Source organism: Varroa jacobsoni, unplaced genomic scaffold (assembly GCF_002532875.2).
Source record: "Varroa jacobsoni isolate VJ856 unplaced genomic scaffold, vjacob_1.0 scaffold_466, whole genome shotgun sequence".
NCBI lineage: Eukaryota > Metazoa > Arthropoda > Arachnida > Mesostigmata > Varroidae > Varroa > Varroa jacobsoni.
The window spans coordinates 204,728-221,101 of NW_019213368.1; the positions used below are offsets into that span (position 1 = coordinate 204,728).

Below are 16,374 nucleotides of genomic sequence, written 5' to 3' on the forward strand. Positions count from 1 at the left end.
CTCTGTGTATGTATGTGTGCGTTACGACGCCACCTACATCACTCTGTATTAGTGCTACTATCTGTCAACTAGCATGTCCCGCCATCACCGCTGGTACCGTACTAACTGTTTGTTCAATAGTGGTAGAGTGTTGTCGAGGGTGACCGAACCTCTTCGCCTCACTACATCTTCACTCATTGTCTGCCTTTACCTATTGCCATCTATAGTTGCTAAACAGGCCACTGCCAGCTTTGTCTAACGTTTTGTTGCTTTGCAATTTTCTGCCCCAACATCGTCCGTTTGTTCGTTGGTTGTCCCTTTCACCTTCCGCGCCCTCTTTCACAACCATCACCTGTTCCAGTCGCTGATGCTGCTCTTATTGTTTACCGTCTGCAACCCTAGTCGTAACACACCGAAGATAGCAAGCAGAAGAAGGTACGGCTAGTACTAGATCGGGCCCTTGGCTGACAGGGTGATGCGAAGGCTGTGGGACCAAGAAGCTGATGCTATCGCTATTGAGTATCATGTATCGGCTGTGCTGGGAATCGCCGCAGTCTCCTACTGGTCTCGCTATTAGTCAGCTGATTTGAGGAAGCTGTACAGCTGTGTTGGCTTCTTGTTGGGTTTACTTGTCGCCGTATGACGCACAGTTAATAGCTCTCCCTCTCTATCGTTGGCGACCCAGCAGCATGCGTGTAGAAAGGTTTACAACAAAGTGTCTCAGGAGATGACAGAACCGACGTAAGACGTTGTGTCTACAGGTATTCGCCGTTGTCGTATTAATGTGATATAATATAAGCTTGCATTATCATGGCCGTTGCACGTCAACTGTAAAACAACTGCAGCCCCGGTGCAACTGTGACAAAACCAACCGGTTGCTGTGATAGCTCTGTTTTGTAGATGCCGCCAGCGGTGGACGCCAGAACGTGGCTAGTTATTTGTGGTACTTCGGTTATGTGCTGCGAACTGTAAAGGGGAAAGCAATATCATTGGCAGTTATTGAGACCCCGTGATGTCGTTGTTGTTGTTGTCGCTTTTATGGGCCGAGAAATAAATGAAGGAAACGCCCCAGGCATACTCGGTTTTATTATGTGTACGCGCCGAAATCTGTCCTTTCTCTCTGTGTGTGCATATCAGTAGTGTGTAATAATATGGTCGACTAGTTGTTATAAGTGTGTGTCATTGTGAATGCCAAGCGTCGTGGAGTATTCATCCCAGTGAAGAGTGAGTGTGAGTATTGTGAGCAGTTTTCATAGAAATGGAATAGCGTATTATCGTATCTTCAAAATCCAATTTCTGTCGTTGGCAGAGCGAGCTCAGATAACAATGGTGCCGATAGTTGTATCAGAGTGATATCTATATTTGGGAACATTAATTATTTTTGTGTGTGACATGTGTGTGCGTATGACTGTTGTCTTATAAAAGTTACGCGCTCTATCAGTTCAGCACAACGAAGACGACGAGAAGAAATGCCCTGTTATCACTAACGTACCTATCTTGCCTCCGGTATTATCCTGATCATCATGCTGTCTATTTTTTAGTAAACATGTGGTTGCAGCTATGTCCGCCCAATCATGCCAGATACACGGATCGACCCAAAGTTGGCTGCGTTCGTCCCATCGTTTTTCGTAGGCGTTTTTTCTGATTTTACTGACACAGGAGTTTACAAGGGCGTGCTCGTAAGTCATCTATATATATACATATGTCAGACAAAAACAAGGTGAACGCAAGCGGCCAGATAGGTACATGTTCAAGTTAGAATTGCGTGACATCTCTCACATGTATCCGTTGTGAGTGTGCCAGTTCCGGCTCGTGGTGGCGGTGCAATTGTTGTTATTGTTATTTCAGCTGCCAAGAACGTAACCAACAAAACCGTTAGCTGCTGTGACATTACTTTTACCTATAATTGTTATAAAGTTAGCAGCAGCAGCAACAACAACTGGAACTGCAGGAATCACAAGAGCAACAAAACGCAAATCCAGCACATTCTCCGAGGAAATCATCTGCACGGGGGATCCTTCATCGTCACTAAGCCTTCTGCGACTGTTGGCTTTGCTGCCGCTAATAAAACCTACATCACCGTAATAATTGCCACGGTAAAAAAAACGTCACCCGATCTCAACTGTCTTGGTGGTTGCGATATTTCAATGTCGTTGCAACTCAGCTGGCGTTATCAACTTTTTGGGCATTGCGGTTCTTGGACCCCCTTCTGCTGTGCTCCAGCCGTTGCTTGTGCCCAAAGACGCCCCACAAGTGAACTCGCTACGGGACACACGATTTATCCGCGATAACAACAACAGCAACGGAACGTCGTAACTTCATAACCAACAAACGTAAACGCACAGCCTCCCACCGAACCTGGTTGTCCTTTCAAATCGAGAGAAATCTCAACATGAATCCATTGAAGAAAGACGGCAAAATCTTACTGCAGCCTGTGACAAGCAAGCCCCCCCTTCATTGTACGATTGATTAGGCCAGAGGTAAATGGTGGAGTGTACCTATCGTGTTGTGTATTATTGTTATTACCAATTTAATATAAGGTCAGATAGCAAAGTGGCTGTTTATTTGTTCTTGTAGTCAAACGTGATGCTGTCAATACGCCCTATTTGGTAGATAGCATTCGTCTAATAAATATTCATCGTTAGACCCACTATTGTCTTTCACGCCGTACGAACATTAAAACGTATGTCTGAGTGTACCAACTGGGTTTGAGTGCTATAAAAAAATAATTTCCAGCGAAAAATACCAAAAATGTCTGCGGTTGTGCCTCCGTGAGAGAAGCCGTACTGAAAAGATACCTCAAATAGTGTGCTCAAGCTGTCTAGAAGCTCTAAGGATATATATAGAAAAGCCAGAAAGGTGTACAAACGAAGCCGCAATAATAATAAATGTGTTCTTTCAAATTTCAAAGAAGTATAAATTACAGAAACTAGCCTTAAATGTAACTAGCTAAAAACATTATGCTTTAAGGTGAACTAGGCAGGGGTAATTGTGCTCACTCTTTTAATATCTTTCCGAGCTTAGCGTTATCTTCACTAATGAGCGGCTCATAAATGCATGTAAGGATACGCTAATTATGGTATGAAAAGAATAATCATTGTTTTTCTCTGAATTCGCAAGTTCAAAATCGCATTATTTTGCATGTGCTCAACCAGATTAGAATCGGAGACACAATCTCCGGCGGTACTGCTTACCCCGTAATAATAAGGTGGTAATTGCGGTCTATTATTGCAGTACCCGAAAATCTAGGTCTATCGATGTTCCTAATCGGCCGCATAATGAGACAAGCATATTCGACACTCCATTTCAAAGTGTGTTCTTATGATGCTCCTAGATGATTAAGTCTTGTTTCATTAAGAATCGATTTTCAAATCTTTACGCTAATACACAGCATTACCAGAGAGCGCATGAGCAATATTGCATTTAAGCAGTGCGAAAAGGTGAACTTCTTGTGACTAAGCAACTATTTTCCGGATATGCTGTAGTTTTCCGCCGGATACAGTTGGTAGATAAACAGGGAAGTCTTTTCGCGTGCGAAAATAATACGCACCGCACAAAAATCAGAAGCATAGTCACCCGTGACAAAGCGTACACCAGCTAAATGCGATGTATCTTTTTCCTTTCTTGAAACGTTCGTTCAGTGAATATTTTATTCATGTATTTATATTCAGTGAATCATGTAGGATATAAACGCAAGATATTAAGTCGTGTCTGGATCGTATTAGGGTAAGCAATAATTAGTGCTGAATTCTATTAAGAGAGAGACGGCACAATGTTTGCGTCCGTCGTCGCGCACGTTGACTTTTACATGGGGCAGTTTTACTAGTTGTAATGTGTCCGAAGGGCATAAATGTACGATAGGATCGTTTGGTTACTTAAGAACGAAAGAAGACAAGCGGTAAATACCGCAAAGCTAGTCGCTAGGCGTTCCCTTGAAACGAGGCACGTTTCATTGGCATAATCCTGTTTCCTACTTTGAGGCGGTATCGAATACTCAGAAATACGTGTGACCTTTCAAATCAGACCCCGTGATGATGTAGTAGGCATTGGTTGCCCACTAACCAGAGGAGCATGGAAGGTGGCTTGGTCTGAGACGGAGCAGAGTACATTCTGCTTCTGTTGAAAGAAGTCGATTGTCTGAAACTATTCCCAGTGGTAGTGCCGGATGTAGTGCTCAGAACATTCTAGCTCATCAGAGCGGTCACGTGACATTTTCCTACCTATGTGCTTATATGCGAAGCTATTGTAATTATTATGTTATTATTAATCTGAAATCAAACAGTTAACATTGCCAACCAAACGTGTTTGTCGTTCTTCATTTGTGTTCATATGTCAGTTTACAACGGTTCAATCGCGCTGTGAGCAAACAACGTATATGTCTAACAACATCTTTCTCTCTGATCCATCATCCACGACCATCTCACTACGCAGCCATTTAAGCTACGAGCATCTTATATTACAATAACAAGTCATTTACGAACTGAGCCGTTTCCGTGGCAGTTTCTTATCGTTTATGTTTCTATTGCTTGTGATTATCCGCACTGCGCTTGTTTCATTTTGTTGGTCTGTTGTAAACGCCAAACGAATTGCTAGAACGTACGTGTTACAGGCGGATCGAACAAAGCCGACGCTCACATCACATTGTGCCAGCGTAACACAGAGCTCCGATGACTTCCCATCATTGAATGCCGTAATGTTTGGCAGCGGCAGCCACGGCGGAGATGAAAGCTACGGTGAACAGTTTATCGGATCGTCGTCGCGACGTCTGACTTGATTCCATCGAGGAGTCGACTCCTCGGAAATGGCCTCTGGAAGCTATACTAATTGGCAGCGGCCGCAGCGTTAGCGGTCGTCATGATATCATTTTACAGCCGTGCCGGCGGTCAGTAGCAGCATCGGGCTGAACCCCAAGTGGCGGGTAATTGTAGTTAGCCTTTTTAGCCTAACGCGCTTATAACTGCAACAGTGGAAGGCGAAGTGTAACAAACAACACGATCTTCCCCCAGATCTTTTCCTAACTATGAATTCTCTTTGCGCACTCTCCCTCTGCAGTAGCGTATAGTAAATACCTGTTTCTCGTACCGTACTGCAACGATTTGCTTATCAGTTAATAACGTTTCAAGACTCCGTCTCGTAGGACTTTGGCGGCCGCGACTCTGTTTGCAAAATCTATCATTCCGCTGAACGCTGTTTATGCGGCAGTGTGGTTGTACTACTACGACTACTATTATTGCTGCGTTGATAGTATCACTCCCCGAACTAGAGACAGTATTGATCACCACAGAAGGTCGGGTAAAAACACTAAAAACGGACGGAGTTGGTAAGGATTGTCGGATTGCCACGCTCATTTGTCATATTAGTCAAACGTCGCTTAGCGGGAAAAAATTAATTCGTTAAGATTTTACAGATTTTAACTAGAAAGAAGACGTGTGCTTTTGGTTGCACGTGTTTTGAGGAGGAGACATTACATTTGTGGCGAGTAGTAGAAGAAACGAGTGTGAGGCTTTTAATGAAGTAAGTTGTCAGAGGTAAGCTATTCCATATTGATTGACGAAATGCTTGCTAAGATTTGTTCGGCAATGGAAAGCTTAAGATTAACTGATAGCTTTTTTATTAATTTGGGAACGTTGAACCTTTATGTTCCGCAATGCTTATTTTAAGTTACTGATTGCGGTCCTTGGTTCGATCTGGTTATGTATATTCAAGCTCCTCAGAACTTAGCGTGCGTTGCTAACATTATCCCTTGAGAGCTTAGTAGTATAATTTATTCAAGTGAGCTCAGCAATAACATACGTGGACTAAATACGAATACGGTTCAACAGTAAGGTATCCGAATAACTTGATGCATTTAGCTGGCGTAAGTATAGTGGATTTGGCATAATTCTAACGAGTTTTTTTCATTTCATCAAATTAGTTTAATTATAACGCTAATTCTATGAAAGTACATCCTCAGAACTAGTACAGAGCTAACAAGCTAGTCTAAAGGTCCATTAGATGTCAAACAACTTTAGGGATGGTGAGCAGATCAAAGCGGGATAACTGAGTTTTTTTTATTAGGTGCAACCATGGAATGAGATAACATAAAAGTTTGGAAAATTCGAAAGAGTTTAAATTTCAAATCTTTATAAAATAATAAAGCCATTAGAATAGAAATAAATGTCATCTGATCTTTTAAGGATAAGTTCCTCCAAGCACATTGGAAGTTTTTACTACTTTAACTAAAATGGTACACCCCTTACATTTTTAATTACTGGTAAGCCTTTACCCAAAAGAGGACAATATTTAACAACGAAAGACATTAACTGTAGAAACTTCCGCTGCAATAGTAAGTTCAGAATTTTTATTTGTTGTCGAGGCGATTGCAGAAAAAGGTAGCATAGTGAACTAATTGCCAATTTCCTGTGTGAATGCCTTAATCTTCCTAATTTATTTAAATCCGAAATTTCAGCTTCCCGTATAATTACGTTTGATAGGGTAAATTTCAGTTCACTCTCTGTTCGCGATACAGTCGAAATAGATTTCCTATTACGCTATAGGTATTGTTGCCTATTGTAAGCGTGCTTGAAAGATTCCAATTTGTACACAAAATATAAAATACTATTTCACATAATAGAACTAGGGAGAGGTCAAATCAACAGAAGTATTCAATTGAGATTTGTTATATGAAGTTAACGAAAGTGTCACAATTCGAATTAGGTGACACAGATTCGAAGCGACATCCAGCGTTCGCAACCAGAAAGCTGGACAGAAAGAATAAGACTAAGTTATGTCTCATAGCTCTACAATAACCAACGTAGTAATGCTACATTCGATATCCTTGGATGAGGCAAACAAACAGGAAGCACGCGATGCTTCCGCCTAAAACCCCATTGACAGGTAAAGGGTTGAATCATCTCTAAAGGGTGTTCCTTTTAAAACACTTTTTCTACCATCTAGCTCGATTTTATCCTGTACAGCGTTTTTTCCAAGCTTATTGTTAGTAAGGTTGTGGTAATCCTTCACGCTCCCCTACTCTATAGGCAAACGCGATTCTGGTACGTCATTAGAAGGACGCATTTACTAATACAGTAAGTTTGAGATCTTTCCTTGACATTCGAAGTAAACCAGATGCTGGTCGCAGCTGACAATGCGTGAGCTCAACGTTGAATCTGCGTAAGCTTACACTTGTTCCAGGCAAATCTCGCTTTTGACTAATTTTCAACAGTAGAATTTCCATCGAAGGACCGCATATGCGATATCTGGTAATAATTGTTTGCCTACGAGGATCTTACCAATTTATCCAGGTGTCGATCGAATCCCAGTCGATTTCGATGCAGCCTTCGTAAATAACCACTGAACTTGTCCCAATCTAATCGTTATAGTATAGTTTGTTATTATACATCACATATCCCAACAAGAATTACCATCCTTCAAGTTCATAACGGTTTTTTCCAACCACTTACAAGTAAATAATTATTTTATTCAGTCTTTCATTATTGAACTAATCCATCTTTAGAGCAATAAATAAGAAACTAGCTTTAGGGTAACGAACGTAATGCTCACTGTAGGTATGGACGTAATTTATTCATTCAAAAAGTTCAATATTTTCGCTGCAGGTTTTGCGAGTTGAGGTATTTATGCCAACTTGATTGGGTGGATTGTTGTAACAGACAAACAACAAACGCATGGACATTGCACGATGAATCTCAATGTTTACGATAGGGGTAGTGCAAATACATAATTCTGTACTAAACTTGTTCAATGCACCGTTTTGGTGGAATGGATCGTCCACCTAAAACGGAGCGGTGGCAGCTTTACTGCATTGTAACAAGCCTTCTCTATTGATAGGAAGACTCCGCCTTATCTACTATAGCTACCATTTAACATATTTCGCGCATAAGTGCCAATTACACACATAGAATACTTATTTCCTTCACTGCGAAAGTTCAAGTTCGCGCAAATGTCCTGGTGCCTTTATTTCACTCTGTGCGTCGCATACTGTGTAGTCATGGTGAAGGAGCATCTACTTCTTAGCATACAGCCTTACGAACATGGCGACATCTTTAAACGCGCTTCACAAGTCAAAAATATATAAAGGGTAATTTTTTCGAGTTCATGCCACAGGACCAACTCGCTTTCTGAGGCTGGATCCTATTACACTGATAATTAAAACAGCTATAGTCATCTTGCCTTGTGATGTTGTTGCAGTCGGCGTCGCTGTAGCTTTGATTATTATCTTTTGCTGCCTTGCAAAAGGTTAGTGGGCAGATAGAATGGTTTATCGATCCTGTAATCGGTCTTCTCTAGAGAGCTCCAACTCGGGCCCTTCCGTTGTGGCCATCCTTATCGCTATTGATCGTTATATTTTTTAAATCGTGCCTTTGTGGTTTGTTATATTCAATTTGAACGTGACGTTTCGCCTTACAGTGGCCATTTGTGCTGCCGTTATTAGCCGACCTACCGCTGTACATCGCTCAAGATGGCTGAAGCTCACTCGGCGGTAGCGTTTAGCTTCTCGATAACGCACCGAGGAGTCAACATCAACTACAACAGAGAGGTAAGTTCGATCGTGGTCCAATTTGAAGCTGTCACCAATGAAAACTTGATAGAAGGGGAACTTCGTTCCGTATGAGAGGAGCGAACGGAACATAATGTTCTAATATATACCCTTTCTGGCTAGTGCGGAGTGGACAAGTGAGTGAATTTGACGAGGTTTACAGTGTTCGGGTAGCGAAAGGATCAGTAAGGCTATTTATAAATGAATTGCTGCGAATAAAATGGAACAATTTAAATTTAGTTTCTTTCCACGCGACCCTAAACTTTGTTAGCTCATTGCAGAAATGGGCTGCAAATGTGCCAAAGCGCATATTTGCTTCCGTATTCGCTGAATAAGTAAAGCTGCACATCTAAGAACATTCTAACCCGTCTGCTCGTGTATGAGACCCATGTGCGTGACAGTCGCAGGGAAGAGTCTTTTACTGGCGAATATCGCAAGCAGATCTTATTGTTATCACAGTAAAATTGTGATTTCATGTCGTATCAACAACCTTTTGCCGCCAATGCCACTACCTACGGTTCAGGTCTAATGAACCAAATCTCATTCGCAATACGAGTCTTGCCTACCGTTCGGCCAATGACGAACTTCGAAAATGTACTCGTTTGAATAGGTAAACATTAGAGTTAGTAGTTCTGCCCCTCTTAAAGACGATAGGATATTGTTAACGGTGTTTGAATATCTAGCGTTGTTTCTGTAACGGTCAAATATTGCTTATCGAATCTTCAGCTAACCTGATATTCAACAAAGAGTAAACACACAAGTGAATAATTTTTGTTTATTTCATCGTTTTCGGTCCTCTACATAAATATTGTGTATACAAATTGTATTAACATGAACGATAAAGGCCAACGCTACCTTGATAATTTTTGTAGATCCCAATGCAACTATGGAGAGGTTTTGTTTCATCTTCTAAGTAAACAAAATTTTTGCCAAGCGTCTCGTGCTCTTTGTGAGTATTTGCTCTGATATCAGTCGCACTAGTTGCCGTCGTTTCGATAAGGATATGTACTTGGTCATCCGCCGTGTCGAGAGGCGTTCACTAACCGTATGGTCTATTTACGTTGACGCTTAAGGCCAAATGCACATGACATGCCATCGCCGATGAGATGACGAACTCAGATATGAAAGCCTTGAGTATTTTACATAGGTAGCGATACTACGGGAAAACTTATTGTTAAAATCCTTAAACCATGAAGATGATATAGCTGCGTATAGCTTCTGTGGATTTCGCCGAAGTTCTTGACTGATTTACGTAATGTACGGGGCTCTAGTTAATTATATTAATTAAAGGCCCTAGTCAATTAATATCGGTGACTGCTTAGCAGACATATCACTCAAGTATCTAAGGAATAGAAAGAATTATGTCCCCTGTAGGTACAACTTTAAGTATAAAAATTTTTCTATTTTTCCTCGATTGATTTATCCACAGTTAACGCCTTAATCCATTATGCAAAAAATAATGTGTATGAAAAATATATAGCGAAGGGCTGTGATTTTGTTACAAGTTGTTACAGTTCGTGATAGCATCTTATCTCAAGGAAAGTTAAAAAAAAAAAAACTCGTTTCCATAATAAGGTAAGTTATGTACAAAGCTATAATGATTAGTTCAGATATAACACTTTTTCCTATTTAATTACGTTCGAAGAACTGATCTTCGTTGGATGCTTCAACAATAACAATATTTTTCTTTCATAGTTACTGGCAATCGTCTGGCGATCGGGAGTGCGTTCGTGGAAGAAACGATTCTTTCGGTTTGCGAATAACGTCCGAAATGGATTTTACCCTCAGACTGCCTCCTCGCTATGGGTCATTCTTGCCATACTCACGGGTAAGTGTTACCATATATTGACATTACATTTCGCAGTAAGTCAGACACATTCTCGCGAATCATGTATCACACCTAATCAAGTAGATAATACCAACAGTTTATCCTTTCATTATGTCCAGTTATACGTTAGATATAGGAAAGCATGCCTTCCAAATAAAGGGAGCAGTCAAGAAGGCAATTCGGTAAAACGAAATGGTTTTTTTTTTGAGAAATCATCAGCTTTTTCTCTCTTATATACAAATTATACTTTCTTCCTTGTCGATGATAACGACAGTTTGTTCGTTCATAACGTTGGTACTAGCGTGATTCACTTCGTTGCGGATAAATACAGGTTAAATCGTAACCATTACCTTTGTCTAAAGGTCTGCCAAAAGCTGATATTAATCCTTATTTTTCGCAGTCTTAATTAATTAGTTGTGGGTAATATGATTGATGGTTTTGACCTTTTTCTGTGAACTTATGCAGAGCTTGTTTAGCAGTCTATATGACATATAGTGGAAAGAAAAATTAGTTTCTACCTGCATACCTACCGTACCGCCTTACTGCTCGCTTCTAACATGGTAGGAAAGCCAGCTAATTTGTCACTCTGGGATATCGTAGATGCCATTGCCTTGTGGTATCTCAAGCTAACATGCGTGGGCTGTCAAATTTTATTTACAAAACACAATAAATTAGTTTTTCAATGGCTACTTAGCATTACACACACTTAATCACAGTTAGAAAGAAAGGGACACGTAGGCCAATAGGTGGATCTACAGATATGGGTTAAGAGGCTACCGACGGGGCCACTATCTGCTGTTGTAGCGATTTACCGATTTCTTTCCTACCAACTTACACCAAATTAACAATCCATTTGAATAACTTTATCCGTCTTCTCGAGGTTCCCATGTCCAAAGTTGAATCCTCTCAGCATAAAAGAGACCCATTATTATGTAACCTACAAAATAATCGATTTGCCGATTTTTAACGCGTGGCTCTTTATTTAACTGACCGCAAAATCATATAAACATTAAATATTGTATGACAAAGTTATAAACTTGACCTTAGCAACAAACTATTAGGATGTCAGCCCTTAATGCAGACGGATAATAGTAGCCCTTTCTCTTGTGCTGCTGTTGTTGGCACCTTTACGAAAAATGAAAACTTCCATGATTTACGTTCATTCACCGCCCTTGGCTACACGGTGATATGGACGATGAATCAATTTAATGTATTGGAGAAGTAGACAACGGTAGCTGTCAACCACACTTACCTAAAGGTTTCCCGTAGTTTAGCGGCTGCTGTCAAAAGCATATAAGAGTAAATTAATTCTGTTACTGCATACGTTTAGTCTCATCTCCGCTGATATTTAGCTGTCTGACACTCATTTGCCTCCTGCGTCAATGACATGCGAATACGAAAAAATGATGGCATAGTATCTTAAAAGAAACATAGTCACAGGAAGTCGTATCCTTATATCATTCATTGCCCACGCTTCGTTACTATAAAAACACGCATCCAATTACCACGTAATTGTACGCGTGGCACGAGAGATATGATGTTCTTCATTATAGGATCTCCGAGACTGCCCCGACTTACATCAATGGTAGGGCGCATGACGTTATGAAACTTGTTGCTGTCATACTGTTACTGAAATGTAAGTTGTTTTCTACGCCTATTGTAGAAAGTGCCTTTTGTTTGTATGATATTACCTTTCCCCTTCAATAAATCTCCGTAGTGAAACCATGCGGTGCAAATGTGTCCTGTATGTCTGCTCAACAATTCACGCTGTCAACATATATCAACTGTTTTTCAGGCATTCAGACGACGAGTCAAATGGATCCGTCGTTCGGGGCAATCCCGGTGATTGCGAAGTTCGTGGGGGTGCCTTCAAGGAGCGGAACTTTCCGCAGATCTGTTGCCACATTGGTTTGTATAGTAGTAGATTTTTACTATTAAATAACACTAATAATCTTCCTGACTATGAATACCGATGGTCAACGATAAATTTATCCGTGCCCCTATGACAAGAATGAATGCTTTTAATATTTTTAAATAAATAACATACAGTGTACTAGGTTAGTGATTGAGTAATAGCGGCTTCATTTTTTAGTTTTCTTTTTTGCTTTTATTTTTCCACCACCATTCGACAAAACTGTATCTTCTCTACAAGCCCACTATTGTGCCTAACGCGTATTTTTCGAGGCCAAGTATCAAATGAAAAATAATGTGTTTTCAATATGCATTTTATTCGATCTTGCCGTATTAAATAGTATTCGATTGCCGATATTAAAAAGCTGCCGAAGCAGCTTGCGTTGTTTGTGCCGTGAAAATCGTTCAAAGAATGACTTTGGTAAAGGATGATCAGCTACTCGAAGTCCATGAGCATCGTATAAAGTCAAGTATTTGAGTCTGCCGGGGTTAATAGCGCCATATACGTAGAGAAATACTCAAGAAAAGCCAGACGATCAACAAGGATATTGTCCAGCTGCATCAAGCAAATAAGACTATTTAACAGGGAAAACCGGATAGATAAGATAAAACCATCATTATCCAGCATAATTCCAAGGTCGCTGAAGCTGCCCTGCATCTTGAATCGCCAATGGATTCGCAGTTTTTACTCAGATTAACATCAGACCACTGCTAAACAAAATTAGTAGTCATACATTTGACAATAGAGATAGCCTTAAGCACCGGCTAAAAAAGCTTTTGATATTAGACTTGAAAACTTCTAATAAAATGGATCAGAAAAATTGGCTGGCAGGTAGCACAAGGCCGTAACATAGGACGACTACATAATCAATTCATATGTTGTGAATTGATAATTCGGATGAAATGTTGTGTTTTTTTAGTTATTAAAGCAACGGGCGTCACTCATGTACCGGTCTAATGTGAGTATACAAGTAAAAGAATACCATTCGCTAGTCCTCAAAAATGTCCATGAAAGTTTGTCGTTAGAAGTTAGGCTTTGGCCATAAAGATTCAGTTGTCTAAGTATTTGGTAGGCGTCAGAGACAAAAATGATTAGGCTGATCAAGGTAATTAGTGACCCTCTAATAACAGAAAGAGGGTGTCGTTTTGTTGTCACTCAGATATACGGTAGCTGCGTATGGCTTGTGTGCAGTGGACTGCGGAAATATGCTCTGAAGACACTGTTTAGTTACAAAGGATGGATGATTGAAGCAAGAGGTATATCATATTATATAGATGTATATTGACACTTTAGTGTAACTCATTCAATTAATTAAATATATGAAAAGTATATAACATGGACCCCATTGACGGTCAGGCTATTTCAGTCATAGTGGACCTTAGCCGCAGTTGTAGAATTTATATCACTAGAAATATTCACTATTATTAGCAAAGTGTATATTAGCCAGCACCTGTTTTTAATAGAAAGCTGTACATGTGTCACAGAAATGATGATAAATAAATGTGTACGAGATAGACACAGTCAACCAAGTATTTAATTCGTTACTAATAACGTATTAACGGTTTGCACATCATCCTTTACAGGGGCGCAAGTATCGCTAGCAACACGATTATGGACTATTGGTGTAAAGTTATTGTCGGGGTCTTCTCCACGCCTGTTTTCGTATCAGGGTTGCCTTCCTAAGCTGCCCGTGCCACGGGTGCAGGACACCATGGCCAGGTACATCCTGAAACATGAACATGTAATCTTTTCTGAATTTACATATTGGATATACATGGATATCAGCCAGCATTGGCATACGTTCTATTTTTACCCGTGTAATGTACGACTCTGATAGTAAAATTTGAATTGCAGGTATTTAGCATCGGTGGAACCATTAGTAACGGTGGAAGAATACCAACGGCTTGAGAAATTAGCGGAGGAATTTAAGAATACTGTGGCACCAAAATTGCAAAGGTTGGTCGGACCACATCTATGCTGGTACTAAAAATAAATCTGTGTGTGCGTGTCATAGTACCAACTTCAAATCAAGGCATAACGATTAGTTAGTCAACGTTGAGGTGATGCTGTGTTACTTTCATGATTCTCTAATTCATATACTTGGCAATGCGACAAGTCAAATTTCTCCCGCTGTGCATCTTCATGGGCTTTGGATATAGAAAAAGGTTAATTTCGAATTCACTACATGAATACGCCTCGCATCGCTAACTCCTGCTTATTAATTAAATCGACTTGTGAATGTCTTTTGTGTTATTACTGATGTAGGTACCTGTACCTTAAGTCATGGTGGGCTTCAAATTATGTGTCTGACTGGTGGGAAGAGTTCGTCTACCTTCGGGGTCGAGGACCACTCATGGTGAGTTCCTATTACAGGACTAAAGCCCACCCAACAAAAGAAGCGGGCATTTAGAGTAATCACAGTCGTTTTTCTTCATCACCTTTTCTTTGTCTCAAGACACCGTATTTATGTAAGCGCAGGTACATTAATATTGAAATTTGTTTGCCATATTTCTTTGTTTCTTATCGATGATGCTTGCAGACGTACTCAAATTTTTATTGTCTGGATCCTCTTCTGGCGTCCGTCACTAAAAATCAGGCCGCAAGAGCTGCAAACCTGGTAAGAGGTAACCTTCTTAAAATATGCATATCACATTGTAGCACTCTAAAAACTTCTCTCTTTCAAAAAAATTCTAACAAACTATTCTAATTGGGCATCTGGATATTTGAATGTACGCACTCGACAAATTAGGCTAATGAAACGCAGTTGCAGTTCCGACTTATGTTCTACAGAGAATCTGTAATAGCGTCTACTCTATGCGTAAATGCGATTTTTACAGACGCACGCAGCGCTGATCTTCCGTCGAGCCATTGACGTACAATTGCTTCAGCCTATCATGATGAATGGCTTGGTACCCTTGTGCAGTCACCAATATGAACGAATGTTCAATACTACAAGGATACCTGGATTCGAGACAGACCGGTTCGTGTATTATTAATAATAATCACTGGTACTATCATTACTATTGATCTTACCCCACTGCCAATCCAGTATAGATATGTATTAGCATTAGCATGCAAAATGCATCACCTTATGTAGCTCTACGAAGTTTTTATGTGCTGAATATTAAAATTAATGCAGATTTCAAATGATCGGACTTCTAAAAGGTGTCTACAATCGCTTTCAGACTTCAGCATTTGGTCGACTCGACCCACATATGTGTCATGCATCGCGGTCGTTTTTATAAGGTTCTTACGCATCACAATGCTAAGCTGCTTTCGTCTGCCGAACTTCAGATACAGTTCGAAAGGTAATAATCAGATCATATACGCTGAGTCTAGAGTCAAACATTTAGGCTCTTATTACGTAACAGCTGTGTTGTGTTTAGACCCAAACTAGACCTACACATTTCAATATCAGAATTTTCACCGCACAATCAAGGGTACACAATTGATTTTGTTAATCTGCAAGGTACTTAGTAAATTCAGTTAAACAGGGTCGATAGCGAGATTCGTGATGCCTGGGCGAATCGTCTGAGCAACACATGCTTATAACAGTGAACCTTTTTTGATGTTGGAAATTTCTGAATTTATCGATTTATTATTACAGAATATTGTGTGACCCTAGTGAAGCTGAAGACGAAAAGTATCTGGCATCGTTAACTGCCGGAGAGCGCCGGATATGGGCGGAAACACGCGCCAATTGTTTCCGATCAGGACTCAACAGGTACGTTGAAGCATCTGTTGTCAATTCATTCAATCACATTGAATTTTTTGAGCCTTTAATACTTGTTCTTTGTTGGTGTTGCGTATTGTATTTCATGCCCTCACAGAGTATCACTTGATGCAATTGAATCGTCGGCATTTGTAGTTGCCTTGGATGAAGAGGAGTACGAATATGACCCCTCGGAGCCCGAAAAACTTAACCGATACGCCAAAAGTCTATTACATGGAAACGGATATAATCGCTGGTAAGCCAGTTGCATCCGGATGCTTTTTGTTGCCTTATTATTAAGCAAAATTGAATTATACGAGCAGTATATATAACCCAGTGTACCGAAAAATGTGGGAGGACAGCACAACCTATGTAAACAAAGACAATTAAGCTAACACAAATTGTCG

At 40.3% G+C, this 16,374-nt stretch overlaps 1 protein-coding gene across 5 annotated transcripts in view; it reads left to right on the forward strand.

Annotated features, from left to right (window-relative positions):
- The first annotated feature begins 22 nt into the window (after window positions 1-22).
- LOC111260683 (carnitine O-palmitoyltransferase 1, muscle isoform) overlaps window positions 23-16,374 on the forward strand; it is a 23,363-nt gene continuing 7,011 nt past the window's right edge. For 3 of the 5 annotated variants that reach the window (XR_002680481.2, XR_002680478.2, XM_086968423.1), the window contains exons 1-13: window positions 7,377-8,214; window positions 8,386-8,515; window positions 10,211-10,343; window positions 12,139-12,251; window positions 13,415-13,511; window positions 13,839-13,974; window positions 14,110-14,211; window positions 14,521-14,611; window positions 14,795-14,872; window positions 15,093-15,235; window positions 15,441-15,563; window positions 15,863-15,979; window positions 16,086-16,223. Coding sequence is in view for 3 of the 5 variants with exons in the window: in XM_086968423.1 (XP_086824549.1) it covers window positions 8,438-8,515; window positions 10,211-10,343; window positions 12,139-12,251; window positions 13,415-13,511; window positions 13,839-13,974; window positions 14,110-14,211; window positions 14,521-14,611; window positions 14,795-14,872; window positions 15,093-15,235; window positions 15,441-15,563; window positions 15,863-15,979; window positions 16,086-16,223 (1,349 nt within the window). In the remaining 2 variants the exon portion in view is untranslated. Of the gene's footprint in view, window positions 1,210-7,376; window positions 8,215-8,385; window positions 8,516-10,210; window positions 10,344-12,138; window positions 12,252-13,414; window positions 13,512-13,838; window positions 13,975-14,109; window positions 14,212-14,520; window positions 14,612-14,794; window positions 14,873-15,092; window positions 15,236-15,440; window positions 15,564-15,862; window positions 15,980-16,085; window positions 16,224-16,374 lie in introns of those variants that run through there. The other 2 variants (XM_086968424.1, XM_086968425.1) reach the window with 2 other exon arrangements.